Source organism: Urocampus carinirostris, chromosome 14 (genome assembly GCF_059441175.1).
Source record: "Urocampus carinirostris isolate Australia breed hairy pipefish chromosome 14, RoL_Ucar_1.0, whole genome shotgun sequence".
Classification (NCBI taxonomy): domain Eukaryota; kingdom Metazoa; phylum Chordata; class Actinopteri; order Syngnathiformes; family Syngnathidae; genus Urocampus; species Urocampus carinirostris.
In genome coordinates, this window is record NC_142362.1 from 3,883,194 (window position 1) to 3,902,710 (window position 19,517).

The following is a 19,517-nucleotide window of genomic DNA, read 5'->3' on the forward strand; positions in this document are numbered from 1 at the left end:
TCTCTGAACTAGAAAACCCATTAAAATTCAAGACTTTTCCAAGAACTTGTATAATTTATACTGGTGATGTTTTTGTTCCAGTCAGCTAAAATAATGTGAAACGAGGATTAGTCAATGTTACATCTCTTGACTGTAAACACATAATTTACTGTAGAGTAGTTAAAGGTAATTACGTAATGCACATGGGTCAAAGTAAGACCGCCACTGCGCCCTGGTGGAATGGAGGTGCATTGGCAGGATTAAGTTTACTTTTAGCCTCGCAGTTCATACAGCAAAAAGTATAAGCATCAGGTGTGGTGGTTTAGGGGAGCAGACCCCCATGAAAATGTTTTAACCCGGATGAGAACGAAAAAAAAACACGCATGAGCAAATACAAATGAAATCTTTAATTTTTTCAAAAGAAACGAAGCCCATCAATCAACACCAATTACAAAGTTTGCTGCCCCCGCAGGCGAGGGGCTACATTGCTACAGGCATCTCTCGCTCCCTCTTACTACTGCAGTAAACATGCTGGAGTTTGTTTACCAGAAACTTTCGCATTTAAACGTTTATTCTGATTAAAATCATACAAATGTGCAGCAGTTATTTCCCGAGCTGCGCATTAGCCTGGAAGCTAATAAAGAAAGCCAAGTCTACATCTAAGGAGCTCGGCAGTTGTCTGGTTGACAAAGCAGAAAAGTGGGCCGGAATTCTTCCAAGCTCGCTGCTTTTCGTCTATCAGACAACTGAAGAGCAGTAATATATAATGCAAATACGACAATGACAATAAACCACATGTTCGTTTCTTTTAAGATTGCCACGTGCCAGACACTCACTGGAGAAAAACATCGGACCAAATCAAGAGTTGTTTTGCACACAGTAGGAGATTCAGAACACTTTAACGCTACGCTTAGGAAACAGATTTGCTCTTTGACAGCTTAATTCCAAACCTTGGCATTTTTTTCTCTTCAATTGAATTTCTTTTTTTTTTTTTGCAGACCAATAAGAATTTGTGCATATATACATCAGATGACCGGCCCCTCAGAGGCCCTGAACACAGCTGTGGATTTTATTATCAAGGAGGTATTGAGTCCGATGTACCTTAAACATTAAAACGCTCACACTACCCGGAATATAGAAATTTCACGCATACAGGTGACATTCAACATTCAAGTGCCAGTGTTGTTTTTTTGTACTGTCTTTTGGTCAAGTTTTCTGAAACTTTCAAAGAATCACTTTTGAGGCTTACAAAAATAAATATTTGTCAAAAATGCTTCATAAATTACACAAAAAACTAGCAGCAAAAGTAGAATCTAGAAATCTGTGCAAATGGCTAAATTCCCAACCCGCTGACTGCTAAGTTCCCTCCCCGTGGTCCCAAATAAACCCTGGTTTACAATGTTGACAAGCCATCCCCTTTGTAAACAAGCTGCATTGATTTCTAAACTCGCCAACAATCTCAAATTCGGAAGCCTACGGACACATAAGCCAGACATCTTTATAAAACTCTGGATGTGCAATAAAAACGTTAGTAAAACTTGATGGGCACAAACATATGCACACACAAGTTGTGACAAAATCAAGTAGCACCATTCCACTTCGGCTTCTCGGCGCCATCAGTGCATCTGCTTTAATTCGCATTCGGTTTGATTCAAATAAAAGAAAAAGGATGTTTTCAAGGCACAACACACCTGATCAGAGATTCTCAGCACCAGTACACGCGCTGATGTGTGACCGTGCAGACAATACTTTTAACAAACCTCCCCCAGCCTGTGGGAGGTCTTAAACTTCTACCAATCCAGTGGTTACACCAATGACAACTCGTTGCCTCTATTCACTTCCTGGCGTATTTAACAACACTCCTTTAAAGCAGAGGTGGGGAACTTTTTTAAAAGAATTCCTCACCGAGCTTCGGAAAAATCCAAGTCAACGATTGAACAATCTACACCAGAGTTGCCCCGATCAAACGCCAACTATGCTTTAAAGCGAAGAACTGAGCACCCACCCCCTTCCCAAAAAAACGCAGCTTGAAAGAGAATGTTTATTAAGCCTGCGACTCACGTGACCTTTCTCCTTGACCAAAAAACATGAACACTTGCACATGTGGACGTCGCGGTGTGAAATATGGTCGATGCCGCACTACGTTCCGTCCCGATGCGGTGGTCCTTTAATGCAGCCCACTTTCCCCATTTTACGCAGGCTATTTTTTTGTAGACGCAAACATTTTTCGCGCTACGATTTTGTACATTGAAATTGTTTAAGAACAAAAATAAAGTGAACAAAAAACACTGTCCAGATTTTGTAGCTAGCGCTCGGTAACGTTGTAGCTGCCGTAACACTGTCAAGTCAATTGAAATAAAGCAAAATAAACGTTGAAGTTAGTTTCAACAGCCATTGGTTGGCACTAGACCGGATGACGCGCATCTAGAACGGTGGGGTTATTTCCGAGAACGACCACCACCCTTTACAGTAAAATCAAAAGGAGCCAGTTCAGGATAGAGTGAGCAAAAGGAAAATAAAATGCAGATAATTCAGAGCGGCACAGTGGGCCCGTCAGCTGTTTGGTAGAAAATTTGAGGTTCAATTGGAATCGTGACTCAAAGAGCCACAACACCCCAGTTTTTGCCAAGGTTTGATCACATATGAGCTTTTTATTATCAATATTTGAACCTTTCTAATACTTGACACAAACCTTAACTGTCTAAAATGAGTACTCATTTTATTTCCATCTGATGAAATAGGAACACAGATCTATCCTGTTTCAATTCAAAAAAGGCAAGTGATCCTCCTGTTAGATTGGCAATTTTAGGGGGTGTTTCCCCCCCAGAACTGCTGCTTTTAATAATGTGCAGGTTAGCGTCCATGCTCACACTGAAAAGGAGTGCTCACCGCTGCAGTGCACATGCGCGTGCCACTGCCGACTTTCCTTAACGTCACGCTGCGCTCGTGATTGTTTTAAGCGCCCGGCCGAGAAGCAGGCTGCCTAATGTACTGTGCGTCAGTGGAGCTACACAGGGAGGGTTGTGATGGTCTGGCAGTTTTTGATTTTAAACATGTGGTTTCCCGTTCGGGTGGCATGGCAACCTACTCCTCAGACGACTAGTTGCCCCACCAGTCCACACTTCCTGAGTGGCTGTAGTTTCCTCCGTAGCCATCACTGCTGTAGAAGTTGCCTCCGAAGCCACCTGAGGGAGAACAATATTTGAAAATCAAAACCTGCAGGTTCAATGACCATTTAGTTTTTTTATTTGTTTTTGGGTGGGACTGAACAGGCAAAAACATGCAGTCTTTCCCAGAGCTGCCATGTTTTTGGACTTTCATTGGCTGGTGTAAGCGCACAACTGGCCACCAGACCAAACACGACAGCTCGTAACTTTAGCAGCTAGTTACCTTGAAAATTATTGATCAATTAAATCAGACTCGGAGGAAAGTCGGAAGAGCGCCAAGAAAACCTGATTACTCGGAGGTGCTCTCTGGATTTTTATCGCACCCGGGAATTGATTGAGGCGGCTTAAGAAGGCAAAGCTAACAACTCCACTCTTTTTTTTTTTTGGGCTAGTACTATTAAACATCGACTCTGGTTGACTGGCGTGGTTAAAACCCGAACTGCGACAACTCGAGTAGGCCAAAGGCCACAGTGAACAAAAAAAAAAACGTTACATAGCAATATCGATTAGGTTTCGGTTCTATGCCAGCCCTATTCTATGCCATGGGTGCTCATTGCGTAGATCGCGATCTACAGGTAAATCACAGGAGAGTATTCGGTGCATTGTATTTGTTGGAATACACTTCCATCTAATATTACATACTTTGACTTAAATGATGAGGTAGTTTTGGCAGGGATGTGATTTGACCAAAGTGAAATTATCTGAAAATTAGCGGGGGGGGGGGGTGATTGCTAGCTGGGGGGGGGGGGGGAAACCCAGGTAGGACCAGGGCAGTGCCCTGGTGGGGGGAAAAGTGGGGCGAAGCCCCCCCCCCGGAGCTCATGGGTTTTTTTAAGTACTTTCAATGCACTCAGATGACAAAGAAATAGACAAGACAACAGCATAAATTTTCAATGTATATTGAACTATCCCATATAAAATTACAGTTTTTATTACGTTATAATATTTTCGAAAAAAATGGGAAAACTGTCAAATAAATTTGAAAAGTTTACCACCTACCTCAAAATTCACGACTCTATCAGCAACTGGTACAGGTTGTTGGGGTGGATCACGTCTCTTTATTACCGCTTCCGATTGTGATGTCAATAAGGGATGGAGGCCGTAAAGTTTTGGAGTTTTCGTTTGGGCACCGAAACTTCCAGCGATGGAATAATTTGTCGTTCTTGACTGGAGTTCTTTCACGTGTTTTTTGCTCTTTGCGTGACTTTCAAGAGCTTTGAAACCTCTCCCACCATAGTCGATGGTATCATGACACCAAATGCAAAGTGCTTTCCCGGCACGATCGATCTTCCGAATAAAGTCATTGAACAAATTCGTCACAGTCTTCTTTCCAACATTCGTAGATAATTCCTTCTCCAACCAGTCCCATCGAAACTTGTTTTTTACAATCTTATCAATTTCTTTAGCTCGCGGAGCATCTTTGCGTTCGATCACGGACATCTTTCTTTAAACACCCGGCAAAAACGTGTGAGAAATGAACAATGGCACACTCCTATAACAAGCGCGTTTATTGGTCAACACGAGACTTCAACCAATCGCAAGTACGTTTCATTTCAGTTACGGAAACACTCAAATGGCATGCTGTCGAGACGAAATCGTTTTTTTTTACCAATTAAAACACCGGAAATTTTAAAATTTTATTTTTGGAGATAAAAAAAGCGGAATTCCGCGAATTAGCGGAAAAATCACATCCCTGTTTTGGGTGGAGAGAAAAAAAAGCATCCTTCGAGTTCAGTCCAAATTAATCGGGTAAGAAAAAAAAAAAGCAGTTTTTGACAAAAACAAGGGACATGACCAACCTCCACCGAAGCCGCGGTTTCCTCCGTGTCCTCCTGAGGTTCGTCCTGTGCGATTACTACCAAAGCTTCCAGATCCTCCTGGTGTCTGTCGGTAGTCCCGAGCGCCAAAGCCACCACTGAACCTATATTGGATACAAGATGTCAGGCTAAAATGTCTATCATTCCTTCGGGTTTGCGTCAGGCCAGTCTTTTTTTAAGTAATCCGCACTTGTGCGCAATTGTTCTGTTTATTTTTCTCTGCAGGATCTGCACGGTGGATCTGTCCCCCTTTGCACAACACAGCCCTCTTCTACGCGTTCGGCTCGGTGCGTCCGCGGGCTTACCGCGTCCGTCTGTGGGGATCCTCTACAAAGTGGATATTTAAAAAAGAAAAAAGAAAAAAAGCATTCATCTCCCTTATAAATAAAAAATGGGTTTACTTCGGACTAGGTCCCGCAAATCAAGTGAATTGGTGGGGGTTGGGCTGGTTTGAACATTAATACCATACATGCAGGTTGGGTAAGATTTTTTCAATGTCTATCTTGCCTCAAATTCAGTTTGCATTTAAATTGTACAATTTTCTTATTTCCAGATGATACGGATAAAACCAACAAACAAAGAACTGCAGAAAGGATTATGTTTGGTGCACACACAAAAAAAAATATTTGGCCAGCAGCTTTATTAAGACACAAAATTACTACATGCTTGCCATTGCAGTTTTTTGTTAGACTAGTAAGAAAATGGCAAATGTTAAAAAAGGGCCTGTTTCAAAGACACCAAACACCCTAAAAGATGGATGAAAAGTTTATTCAACCTCATTAAGATGTGCACGTACTCATGAAAGATCAGACTGAGGCTGAGATCATGACTAAGCCAGTAGATGGAGGCAAAGAGTGACATATGTTCCACTGTCTCAATAATGAAATGAACAATTGAACTGTGAAGTTCCAAAGTCGTCTAAATAGATCTTGTCCTATTTGCAATATATGCCTCTAATTCAGTTTTCCTTACCTCTTGGATCGCCCACGACCGCTACTCTTATGCTGGTGTTCGTAGGCAAGGCTCTCAAGCCAGGAGGGCACCTCCTGCTTGGCCTCAACCAAGATATCCAGCAAGTCTTTGGTTATGTTGCTGTTTTTGTCGTTAAAGAACGACGTAGCCAGACCTGTGTGTCAGCAAGCAAATAGTGTTACAAATAGAGAAATGTTGGTGTGCATAAGCAAAAAGGGTACTAGGTAATAAGGTCAAAATGGAAAATACTTGAATAAAATTTCATTAGATTTAACTTGATTTTCCAGCTAAATTTGACATCAGATGAGCAATTAAAAAACAATGTTGGCTCAACTCCTGACATGCAGAACAAGATGCTATATTTGCACTTAGTAGTAGTCCACTGCAACGCCGCAATCCTCAAATATACCAAACTGCCTATTCAAATTGAACAATGTAGACGAATCATTCTGATACAAGTTTAAAAACTAAGTCACCGTGTGTTTCACGAACCCATTTGTAAAACGATTTAAATCACACCATCAGGTGTAGCTCTATTACGTTCTCTACAGTACACATGTATACAAAATGTCAAAATTAAATACCAAGATTGCCCACACGTCCCGTACGACCAATACGATGAACATATTCTTCAATGTCACTGGGAAGGTCAAAGTTAATGACGTGCTTCACGTTGGAGATATCCAATCCTCTTGCAGCCACCTGATACATAAAGACCACAAATTAGTCATATTTCACATTTTGCATTTTTCTTTCAATATGGTGGTGGTGACTTACTGCTGTGGCCACCAGGATTGGACAGCGCCCTGAGCGAAATTGGTGTAGAGCTTCCTCACGGTCTCTTTGGGACCGATCACCATGGATGCTTGTGCAGGCGTAACCTTCATGGTAGAGGAAGTCCTCCAAAGCATCTGCGCCTTTCTTGGTCTCCACGAACACAAGAGTCAGCGAGTCTTTTCCTGTGGAGATCACAAAAAAAAAAAAGGCTACTGGTTAGAATGCACAAGAGGGGTTATACAAACTTGGACGGGTTTAAGACTTGAAGGTATGGCTGCATGGTTAACCGAAACAGAATCAATATTGCAGTGTAATCGCAAAACTCTGCATTGTTTTCAATGAGTTATAGCACAGAAAATACCATCCCCCGAATTTCTCTTCGGGGATGAATAAAGTATCTATCTATCAAAATTGCAATACCGGTCTGAAAAATTGCAACCAAGTTTTTCCCAAAATCGCGTGGCCATACTAGAAAGCGCACTTGATTAAAAATTCAATGGCTGCATTTTGCCATAAACAAATTAAGTGGAGGTAGGGATGGGCAAAGCGGCAAAAAACAATGTTTTTAATGAAATAAAGACATACCACAATCTTTCAACCAATGCAGACTCAATTTTATCACAATTTTTAAACTTATTTTTTTAAAAAGCACCTGCCAAAGGATGAGCATTTCCCCTTCATGTGGTACTCAGGAAAAAAAACATTCAGCCAACTATGCCATTGTAACAGGGGGTGTTATTCATTTAAATATTGACGATGGAAAGTTGTTAGCCCTTAAATTAAAGCATTTTATCCACTTCATTTTAGCACATGCTACTGTCAATCTACAAAGAGGCCCCTTTTATATGCTTTACCCCTTCCAGTAATTATCACGTCACATTTGAATATATGATGAAGCACTAAAACCCATGTCGGCGAGTTTGCCCTCCTGTGCGCCTTGTTAAGTCGCAAAAAATAAATAAAAAGCGCAACCTACAACGTCTTATACTTAACTCTTGCATGAATCATTGTTATTATGTCTATTTTTGAGGAAACATGACCCAGGTACAGTCAGTAGTGTAATGCGAGTGTGGGCCAAAGGAGGACAGGGGAGGGGAGGAAGGGTAGGCTTCAGCATGGTACAGAAAAAAATGGCCTCTAGTTGAGAGTCCACCCTTAGACTGCCTGCTAACTGCCTAGAAGACTAAACTAAATGCAATGATGCGTTTAGCATGGCACGAAGGCATTACAAGAATAAATATTTAAACTTTGAATAAAAATAGGTCAAACTACCTGTGGCATTAAGCAGGTCCAAGAGGAAGGACCTCTTGTCACTGTCCTCCACCCAGACCACCTTCTGAGTAATGTTCTCAGAAGTGGATCCCACACGGCCGACTGCCAGAAAGATGTAGTCCTCAAGGAAATCACGAGCAAGAATCTAAACAAGACCAAGTCATCATTAGGAATTTGTTTGAGGTAGTAGCGCAGGGAATTAAAATGTTACTTGGTAAATGATTTTGGCATCAAACACGATAACCTTTTAATTCAATAATATTTTATGAAATAGCAAAAAGTGTTAGTAACAGGGAGGGAATGTATGTGTGATTTAATGTATAATCTACCCAAAAACTGAAATAATTATTCAACTTAGTTCAGATATTCTTGAGAAGTTTTATAAGCTTTTTGAGTATTGCTGTTCAGTTCTTTGGCAATTATTTACACTTGCAGGACATGACTCATTGCTCTTTAAGTAGTGGTAGGCAATAAGACTCTTCCCGTCAAAAAAAAAAAATCAATCTCCATTTATCATGATTTTGTGCTATGGTTCTCTTCAAATTTTGATCATTTTAGAGGCTTTTTCCAGACATATAAAACAGTTATAAAAATGATAAAAAACAAACCACACACAAAAATTTTTGGACCATGGCCAACCCAAATGCCCAAACAAGTTCAGCAAATAATTATCAGCTCCAAAGATTGGTTATTGGCCACCTCTTAATAATAATCCGTATCGGTCCTGAAAAACCCATTGAGCAATCCCTACTGTGAATAAAATATAAGGAGTTTTCACATGATCACCCATCCCGAAAACATCATTATACAGACCTGGATCTCCTTGGGGAAGGTGGCACTAAACATCATGGTGTGACGAATTCCTTTTGGTGGCATGGTATCTTGTTCCACAATGCGTCTTATTTGTGGCTCAAAACCCATGTCCAACATGCGGTCTGCCTCATCAAGCACCAAGTAACTACAAATTTAGTTGGAAAAAATATGTGTTAATCACATACAAGGACAGAGTTCAAAGTGGACCATGTTTTTATACTTACTGGCAGTAGTCAAGACCAATCTTTCCCCTTTCCATCATGTCTACCAAGCGGCCAGGAGTGGCAACTAGTAGGTGGCAACCTCTTTCCAATTCCCTGATCTGCTGGCCGATGTCAGCACCGCCGTATACCACACACGGACGGACACGTGATCGATACGCAAACTGTAGATAGAGGGAGCCGGAAGCAGTCGTTATACAGATGCTAAAACTTTTCAATTCTGCCCCATGTATGGTATTGCGTATAATGGCAACAGGTTACCTTTCTGGCTTCTTCATAGATCTGAAGAGCCAACTCTCTGGTAGGAGCAAGGATAAGTGAGATTGGGTACTGCTTGCGGCGCCCATATCTTCCATTATCCTATAAACCCGATTAAATTAAAAAGTCATGAAAAATGAAGAGGCACAAATTTTTTGACAGGTTACCTGTCCACTATTCTTGGCAGCCAGTAGTGCATCTCCTGGGCCATCTGTGTAGATTTGACTCAGCACAGGCAACAGGAAAGCAGCAGTCTTTCCAGATCCTAAAAAAATAATTAAAATTGAGTACATATTTATACCATGTTTGCATGAATCGGTTGAACAAATCTCACCAGTTTGAGCACAGGCCATGAGATCTCGTTTCGACTTGATAATGGGAATGGCGTGCTTTTGGACTGGTGTGGGGCGTGTGTAGCGACTAAGTGTGATGTTGCCCATGATGATCTCACCCAAGTCCACATCATGGAACTGAAATGATTAAGTCGTAAACTTGAGCAAACCCACACAATGAAAACTGCAACCAGAAACTCACGCTTTCAATGTGGGGTGGGCAGTTGCTCCCTGTAGCCTCGACAGGAATATCATCATACTTTTCAAAGTTTATCCCCGTGTTGCTGGCAGAAAAAAGCTCGCTAGAAGTAGAGATTAGCACGTGATTAATTTGAGAATACATAAAGCCTGAAATCTGGTTGTTGGAAATTCCCATGGATGATCTTACTGTTCAAGACGTTCATTGGGAGCAGTAAGCTTTGACCAATCCTCATCTCTCGATTCCTCTGACCAACGGTTGTTTCCTCCGCCAGAGAAGCCACCACGTTCATACCTAAATGTACAGAACAATTAAATACTAAAATTAACACTTCACACAAAAAATGAACATAGTTAACTGTGAAACCCAATAGAGCAGATTTAAGAATGGCTTGTTTGCTTTCAATTTTGTTCTTCCTCAAAAGTTGTTATCATTGAAATGCTGATGTAAACCAAGATTCTTACCTTCCTCTTGACCCTGCTCCACGGTCATTAAAGAACGCAGACTTTGACCTGTCGTTACGTCCTCCAAAGCTATTGTATGCGTTGTCTCGGGATTCCCCACCCCAGCTTCCACCCTTGTCGTAGCTACTAAAACCTGTTGGGGAAAAAAATATATATATGCAAACATTGAAACAGACACCATATAAGGGGGTTACAAAATGAAACTAAAATGAAATAGACTCACGATTTCCTCAAAACCAATTTCTATATTAGAGGAGTTAACCCATAACGGCTTTTGTTTTGAATTTTGGTCCTGCTTTAATTTCCAAATAATTATCTGCAAAATAGCTGTCATGTTTAACTTGAATAGAAACGTACACCTAATAATAACACAGACACAACTTCTCTAAAAACCGTGAGACACAGTAAAATAAAAATATAAGTGCAGTAATAGGCGAATTACCCCAACATTAGCCTAAAAAAAGATGTGGGATTCCAGTCAAGGTAAGGTCTTCACCAGCATCAGAGAATGGTTGAATTAATTGAACCATACGCACCTCTATCCTGTCGAGGTGGTCCACGCCCTCCAAATGCACCGTTTGAGCGATTGTCATGGTAGCCATTTACAAATCCATTGCTTCGGCCACCGTCCCATCCAGACGAATCTTTGGGGGGAGGGAATAATCCATATTTTAAATACATTTTAAGAATACATAATTTACATAAATTGCTTGGTTTGTTCTATTATATAACATTTAGATTTTTAATATGATTAACATTTCATCAAACTCCTAATTTAGTCATCCTTCCACACAGAAACTTGTTTTTTGACAGAAAAGGAAAAAAAAAAGCTGTGTGCCATAATGGAAACACGTCCATGGATGTAATTTGGGATAAATAAATGAAAAAAGACATGAGGATATAAACACACGAGTATATTTTTGGGTCAAAAGGTGTTCGATATTATCCCTACCAACCACCAGAGTCTGTGCTTCACGCACTGAGTGACAAGATGCCCTGGGGGTCGTACAAGACTCATAGAACCCCAATTACATTCGTAACTTCGTTCTATAAAACACACTTCTGTATTTCAGGGGTCAGGAACCCATAGCCTGCGAGACGTATATGACTTTTTCATGTATAGATAAAATAAAACTTGCACAATTATTAACCATTAGTATCATTACATACGGAGGAGATTCTCGCAAGTGCAAAGCAGAGACAATACAGTTTACCAACTGGATTCATAATTTTAACTACAGTTTAATCATTGTGTCACATCAACAGACCCAGTTGTGGCTGGAAATCGGTAAATCCTTTATATGAAAGACCATTTTTAATTTTTTTTTTATAGTTGAGACACTTTATGATAAAATTACAATATTTCATCACCCAGAGGCTCGACAAGGTGCGAACTCCTCGCCCACATCATCTGAACTGACTGCAAATACGTTAACCTTAATGCTTCGAGAAAAAAAAATCTGATTATCCCTTATGGCTAGGTGACTTCCCCCAGAAAAGTGATGACCAAACAATATATATACAAATGCCATTTTTTTTGTTGTTAGTTGCAACATTAAGTAAATAACACAGAAAATCCCTAGAAAGAATATAAAAAAAAATCAAATATACAACATTAGGAACACTGACTTGCAATATACAAATGGTTCTTTATTTGCGTAGCAATGTTTTTTTTTTTTTAAGGCTGGGGCCATGGAGTGCTGCACGGCTGCGCTCTCACACAATTAGACTGCAGCTGTCAAATATCGTGATATGGATATACGCAATAAAATTAGACTTTCTTGTTAAGGGACTAAAACACACTGGCGGGTAACACTTGCAGCAAAATTGGCAATGCTAAACAATAATGCTAGTGTCAGCCACACAGTCCATATATTCTAACAGCCAAGTCTGGGACACGCTGGTTCCCAACACTATTGCCGATGCTAGCAATCCAGGAGAGTCGAACATGTGCTACAATCTAGCTTGTGACTATCAGAAACTAAAATTTCATCCATGTCTAGCCATTGTCGTAATAGTTCAAGGTAAAACTCAATTTAGGCTGCAAAAACCTCAAATGGGCGTCGGTCCTGAAGCCCAGCCAAGCATGTTTTGCAGAAGATCATAGATTTTATGATCAGTCCATTAAAAACATTTGAAATCATCAGAATATATTGCCTAATCTTCCTCACCTTCATGCAATTTTTGGACATCTGTGCTCGCGAAGACTCAGATCTTTCATGTACCAATTTTAAAATTGAATCTTGATCAAAATGCAGTAAGACTTAAGTTTGAAACTAATGATTGTAAAAAATAACACCCCTTAATTTCTAGGCCTTATCTGCAGCAAAGGTAGAGCCACAAAAAGTAATCTGTTAACGCTTTATATCGCATTAGTATTACATCATTAAATCATTTATCTAAAGCACCATCCTCCTGTTTCGGTGGTTTTAGCTCCAATTGCAAAGACACACAGACTGTAGAGTCAACAGGGCATACCAGGATGTACCACATGTGTTTGGCCAGGCCCTGCTGTAGGCATGGTAAAGGGCAACCTCTTGAGAGGCCAGTCTTGGGTAACCTGAGCAAAGGTAGTGGAGGCAGTCTATAAAAAGACCCACATGGAGTAAGACACGAGCAGAGAGGGTGATGTCTAGACTCAGCCCTAATAGTTACCGATTTCAGAATCATCCATATCTGACACAGAATAAATTTATTTGGGCTCCCTTGCTCTCTGCCTGCCAAAGCTTGGAAGAAACTAAGAATTCAAGTCACTAAAGGCCATGGTGGTACAATGAAATAACTTAAGGATTCAACACAAGTTGAAAGCAAAAACACCCACCAAACAAACATTTCCTTAATTTTGTGGTGCCAAAGCTGGAAGACAACAAGAATCGCGCCAGAAAATATTGGTCTGTACAACATTGTCTTGCGAACAGTGAAATATCTAAAACCCAAAAAATGCCTTGCCTGGCCATTTTAACCAATTTTTATTAAAACAATTTCATATCACAGCAGCACTAAAAACTATGCAACCTGCGGCTCAATAACGGCATAAATGTCCAGAGATAAGAGCGACTCAAATTCCCTTCTGACAAGTTTCAACTTGATATGGTTAACCAGCATCGAAAGGCAAAAAGATGAGCAAATTTCTTCCATTACTTTCTCAAGCACATGCCAATACACGAACTATCAAATAATATATGCTGGTAATGTTTCCAAAAAGCTGCACATACTGTGCCCCAGTAATGTCTACTAACCACACCAAATTCTTTAAATATTTGATTAGCAACTTCAGGCTGACAAAGATTCTAGTTTATTTCCATAGTAAACTCTTTAACGCCAAGCAAATTGTGATAGCTTGGAAGTTGGAATATACCGATGAAGTCATTACTACATTAATGCAAAATTGCTAAGTCTATTATATGCATCCCAGAAGCACAGCACATTGTGAACCCATGATAAAAATGGAAGTGATGAACACCATTTCTTAATCTGATCTTGTCCTACCGCCTTTACACTGGCTTTGCTATGACTACTTCATGCACGTGGGAATGCAGATTTGCCCTCAGCAAAAGCAGAGAAGGGACTCAGATTTACTAGTGCCAATGAAAAACCACACTGTCTAGCAGCGGAACATGAATCTCCTGGAATAAGAGCATTGTTTAAAAAAAAAAAAAAAAAAAAGTTGCGTTTTGCACAGGATTAGTATTTAAATAAGATTTGAAAGTTACCTGCAAGACTTGTTCAAGAATTGCCCAATTTTATCTTAAAAGTCTGCTATCACTGTAGATTTCTTCCAGTAATCCAATTAGAAGATAACCTTCATCCATATCAGCTATACTTATGTGCTCATGAGGTAGCACAGGAAAATACAGTACACAACTTTATTTTGATGAAGCCGTTTGTAATTGCACCGCAAACAAATTAATGAACTAAAATTCTTGCATATAAATTTACTGATTTTATTATCTTACAAAAACGTTTATGCAAAGAAAAAATGTTCCACTTGTCGAAAATGTTCCTCTTTTTTTCATATTCTTTTTATTTTTCTAGAAAAACGAGATGAAATAGAGTAACTTTAAAGGAACACTAATATTTGAACATGAGATACTGCTGTATTGTGTAATGCAACCAAGTGTTACAAAAGCACAAGGAAGAACACAAACTATGGAGACATAATTTGGGGGTTTTTGGGTGACCACAGCAGCAAGATGTTCAAAAGGATGTCAGCTTGTTCTAAGTGAGCCTCTTTATGTTTAAAAATGAAAATGCCTTGACCCAAGAGAAATTATTTTTTAAAGAAGATGCATTATACTGTCAATTAAGGCAACATAATTAAAAGATTTTAAAAATGGTGCCAGACAGGGCTGCACGATTAACAAATATAATAGATATCGCGATGTGATGTACTGCAATTGTGTAACTGTTAGACGCTGCGTTTTTTTTCAAAGATTTTTTGTTTGTCATTTGATTGAAAGGAGTATTTGGCCAACTTAAGCAGCGCTATAAAAAGGAGAAAACGCGCTGGCGTTCTTGCTTGCTCGCTTTTTCGTCCTCTCACCCAATTTGGGTTAATTGGCTTATTAACAAGTTTGTGTCCACTGCCCCAGCTCCTTTGTTTACTGTAGGGGAGGTGGGTCTTAGATACGTTGTGCTAGAGGTGTCATTAAACAAATGGTCGCATTGTCCTCCAACACACTTCCCGCCGCCGTGTTGGGTAGTAGAATGGCACAGACCAATAAAGGCGAGGCAAAGTTTACAAGACGTTGTGTACAAACGCCACAGTTTGTAGCTTTACTATCTTGTCACAATGAAAATAAATTCATTAATTAAATCGGACTCTGAGGAAGGTCAGAAAAGCACACAAAGCATGTGCTGCCTGGATTTTTATCACGTCAAGGATTTGACTTAGGCGGCGGGTAGCTAAGCTAACAGCTAGGCTAACAACTCTTAAGCCACCACTGCCGAACGTTGCTAGTCACGAACGCTAAATCCATTAAAAAAAAAGAGCAGACGACTTTGAGGCAACACTCGTGGAAAACCACTACATTTGTGACCCTTGTATTTTAATCATCACAAAGACATTGCAGAAATCGTGGGGACCTGACTAGCTTGCCAGCCCCTTAATCGTTTATTTACACTGAAGGCAATAACCCTCCAATTCAGTAATTTTGTACAATGACAATAAAGACCATCTATCCAACTACAATTCCGTTTTTATTTGTATGTGTATAGTTGATATTTTGTAACTCCCCGTCTCTAAGTTATGTTTGCATGTCACTTTGTTTATGTTCTCCCTGGAAAAAAAACAAGCACCGAAAATGCACTTTTCTTTTATAATAAAAAATAGGATTGAAATTAAGGTCTGGAAAAATCGCAATTAGGTTTTTTTTTTCCAAAATCGTGCAACCTTAGTTCATAATTTCCTTTTTTCCCCCAATGGTATTAATGATACAGGTTTACTTTGTTTGGTGTGGGTTATCTTAAGTGTGCAAAGTTTATCTTTTATATCGTGCAAATGTTCTTGAATTTTTTAAAAGATGTTATTTCCTTTTTTCAAATGTTATTTATGTTCGAGGTTGACTTTTTATGGTTATGAAGAAATGTCCAAATAAACATTCTACCTGTTCTCAAATAGGTTTTAATTTGCTACACAAAAAAAGAAAAACATTAAGAATTGACGTGAAAATTACCCCGGACATTTGAGACCCCAGCCATAGGCAGCCCATTCATTTAGTCTCACAATCTATGGGTGACATTGGTCACTATGATTAAATAGTAGAAAAAAAACGGGCACAGACAATGAGATTTTCTTTTAACAATCAAAACTTGCATCGAAATTACGATTCTGGTCAAAGAAAAAAAATCGCAATTAGAATTTCTTTTAAAAATGGATGAAGGTATGCCTTGGCTCAAAAAAGGTCGAGAAACCCGTCTCCACGGGAAATTTACACAAAGAAAACCAAATAGGGTAGGCATCGTTTCTGAATGTTGAACACGCACCATTTTTTGGACCATCTTTGTTTCTCAGATGAGGAGGAATGTAACGTCCTAGACAAAAAAAAAAAATGTTTCAGAGTTTAACAAATTATTGGAAAATAAATGTTAAGTACTTGACAGGAAATGAATTACAAGTGAATCGCGTACTGCACCGATCCTCCTAGCTCAGGGGTGTCAAACTCATTTTAGCTGGGGGCCACAAATGCTATAAAAAAAATCTCACGGGGGCCGGACTACTAAGTTTAAGAGAAAGAGAGAGGGAGGGAAAGAGTGCTAAACAGATAGGGAGAACAAGGGAGACAGAGTAACAGTGAGAGAAAAAGAGCAGAAGAGATATTAATGGAGAAGGGGGAAATGAATATATAGAGAAAAAGAAAGTGAAAAAAATAAATAAAAAGAATAACAAACAACAGAAAGAAAAAGAGTCAGCAGGAGGAAAAGTGAGGTGAGAGGTCAAAAAAGGAAAGAAAGAGGATGAGAAAGAAAGAAAAACAGAAAGAAATAATTAAAGTGTAAATTAGAAAGAGAAAATAGAAAGAGCAAGACAGAGAAAAAGTTAGATAGAGAGAAATAAAGAAAAGAAAAAAGAGTGAACAGGACAAAGAAAAAGAGGGAGAAATAAATTAAAAAAAAGTGAGTCAGAGAAATATAGAAAAACTACCACAATTGTTTTGGAAGTGTTAACTGGCTTTGGTGACATCCGGTGGAAATATTTAAAACTACAGCTCCTTTTCCTCTTGCGCTTCTCTCACTGTTGTCTTGCGGGCCGGATTTAAACCATTAGTGGGCCTGATCTGGCCGGCGGGCCGCCTGTTTGACACCCGTGTCCTAGCTAGCAGTCGAGGATCACACTGCACTACATTTTTCAAAAGCGAATCATGCCAAAACTTTAACGGCAAACACTTACTGCCGGTTCCTCCGTCTTGTCCTTCAACGGAGTTCAAGTCTAGGGCAGCAAGCTACAAATACAATGGAATACAGAAAAATGGACGAAAGTTAGATTGTACGATGAGATGGAAACAGTTTAAAGAGTATCCAGAGTTAATAGCTGGGGGTCATCGATAAATGAATGATAATGGTCTGCATTTATACAGTGGAACCTCGGTTTTCGAACGCCTCTCAGTTCGGACAAATCGGGTGTTCGACCAACAAGTATCGAGAAATTGTTGCTTCGCTGTTTGGTCAAAATATCGGAGTTCGAACGTCGGTACGCTAGGGTGCGATGCTGAGCGGCGTACGGGTGTTTAAGCCCTTAATTATGCATCCGAAGGTCGGTGCAAGCAGGACAGGTGAAAAAAGGCAAGTTGTTCGTAAAACTATTGCCTATAAGAAAGACATAATAGCTAAATATGAAAGAGGTGTAGGAATTTCCGATCTTGGTAGTGAATACAGCATGGCTAAATCTACTATCAGTACGATAGTAAAGAATAAGGAGGCTGTGAAATCGAGTGATGCGGCTAAGTTAGCGCTACAAGCAAGCAACTGGCGCAAGTTTTGGAAGAGGTTGAAAAACTTGATGATTTTTCTCTCCCCACCGTCCACCACAAAGGTAAGAAATCCTATTCATAATCCTTTTTAGCCTGGGTTAGCTTCATGTTTACGTTCTTGCTAAACATTCAGGGTGTTGGAACTGATTAGAACGATTTTACATTACTTTTAATGGGAAAACAGATTTCGGTGATTCAACAAATCGGTTTTCGAACAGGGTTCAGGAACGGATTATGGTCGAGAACCGGCGTTCCACTGTATAGCGCTTTTCAAGTCAGTGAACACCTCCCAAAGCGCTTTACAATGTGCTTCACACTTACGCACACTTGCTGTTAAAAAGTGTTGATAAAAACTGTTCAAACCTCATATTGTTAGAATATGATATAATGAAATTGTGAATGTGTTTGATTGCTGTTAAAAGTGTCAATAAATTGTTCAAACCAAACCGATTGCAGTCATGCAAGGCAACTCACTACGTGCTTATTGAGGGCATTAGGGATCCAGTGTCATTTACCCACAAAAGTCAATTTACACAAGCATTTGTTTAGAAATACAAGTATTGTACTTGTAATTCCAAAAATAATCTTGAGATATTAGGACACCACGTTTCTACTATACAAGCTACGTTGTCGCAAACATTAAAAATAAGCCACGCGTAACTTGATCGTTACAAATAAGTAATGAGAAGACTAATGGAAGGTTTTAAATGTTAAACGTGGTTTGAATCTGGTTCCTCAAGCCTTTGCCGGCAGTTCTCTTTTTTCCTCCTGCGCCACGTTTCAGGTTGACAAGGCCCAATATTAGCTAACCCTCGACGCCGGCCGGTAAATCGTTTTCAAAAGCCCGTTAACGTCAGAACGACACTTGACAGCGCGTGTATCGTAGGGAAGACATATTAAAAAGCGAAAATAGTCTGTAAATAATATACATCTATAGAGCGAAGGTGAAATGGACTGGAATGGTTGATACGCGGCCTCCGCCATCACAAGCTTCCCTAAGCAGGCAAATCGTCGCCTCCATTTTGCTAACGTTAGCCTTAGCTAGCAACGAGGCTCGACATTAGACGCGCTTGACGGTAAATGGCAGGGATTTAACGAAAAAAGTCGTAAATTATCAGCGGAAATCACACTTACCTGCTGATCTAGACCGTGTGAATTATCGACGACCACATGACTCATAACTAGAGAGTAGTGAGAGATTTTCTTCTGAGGAAAAAGGATTTTTTTTTTCTTTGTTAGCGCGGCCGGGGTATTACTATTAACTTTATTTCCTCGACTAAAATAAAGTTGTGCGGTTTGAAAGAAATGACAAGACCAAAAAAAAGCAGTTCACTTAAAAATAAATAAAACGCTTATTTCTTTTGTTTAATTTTTTTTGGAAAAGCGGCCGATTTGGATGCTGCCGGCGGAGTTGACCGTACAGGAATGAGACGCTGGCTGTTCAGGTAACGCGAGATAATACATCGACTGAATGCAAACCGGGATCTGAAATCTCGCGAGGATTGGCCGACGTCTCACCAGCCTTGCGTAATTCGATCAAAATGAATAGAATTGATGACGTTAGGAGAATAAGATTGTCAATGGAGGTTTCTTTTAGCTTTTAAGTTAGATGTCTCTGAGTCATATTTCCTGAGTAGAATATATTTCCAAAATAGTTAAACCTGCCTGTTGTCTTCGGGTCAAAATGACCCGCCATTGTGTTAAATCACCCCCGAAATCAGGGGCGATTTTAGATTCAGAGCACCCAGAGTCTCCAACGAGTTAAAAATCATTTTTT

General features: G+C 39.8%; 1 protein-coding gene across 1 annotated transcript; it reads right to left on the minus strand.

The window, feature by feature from the left end:
* Positions 1-371: 371 nt before the first annotated feature.
* On the minus strand, positions 372-19,191 carry ddx3xa (DEAD-box helicase 3 X-linked a). Its single transcript, XM_088352789.1, has 18 exons — positions 18,875-19,191; positions 17,161-17,212; positions 16,257-16,304; positions 10,808-10,915; positions 10,272-10,404; positions 9,997-10,101; positions 9,811-9,910; positions 9,611-9,746; positions 9,444-9,541; positions 9,280-9,378; positions 9,022-9,182; positions 8,798-8,942; positions 7,985-8,129; positions 6,713-6,894; positions 6,520-6,637; positions 5,936-6,089; positions 4,946-5,067; positions 372-3,164 (listed from the first exon to the last, which is right to left on the minus strand). Exons 1-18 carry the CDS (start codon positions 18,917-18,919, stop codon positions 3,079-3,081), a joined length of 2,037 nt encoding a protein of 678 aa, XP_088208915.1. The 5' UTR covers positions 18,920-19,191; the 3' UTR covers positions 372-3,078.
* Positions 19,192-19,517: the final 326 nt, after the last annotated feature.

Excerpts from the sequence above, each read along its gene's own strand:
- ddx3xa (XM_088352789.1), bottom strand. The coding sequence starts at position 18,919 with ATGAGTCATGTGGTCGTCGATAATTCACACGGTCTAGATCAGCAG. Across the intron at positions 9,379-9,443 it reads CTGCCAAGAATAGTGGACAG|GATAATGGAAGATATGGGCG; the intron begins GTAACCTGTCAA and ends TCGGGTTTATAG. Across the intron at positions 3,165-4,945 it reads AAACCGCGGCTTCGGTGGAG|GTGGCTTCGGAGGCAACTTC; the intron begins GTTGGTCATGTC and ends GTTCTCCCTCAG.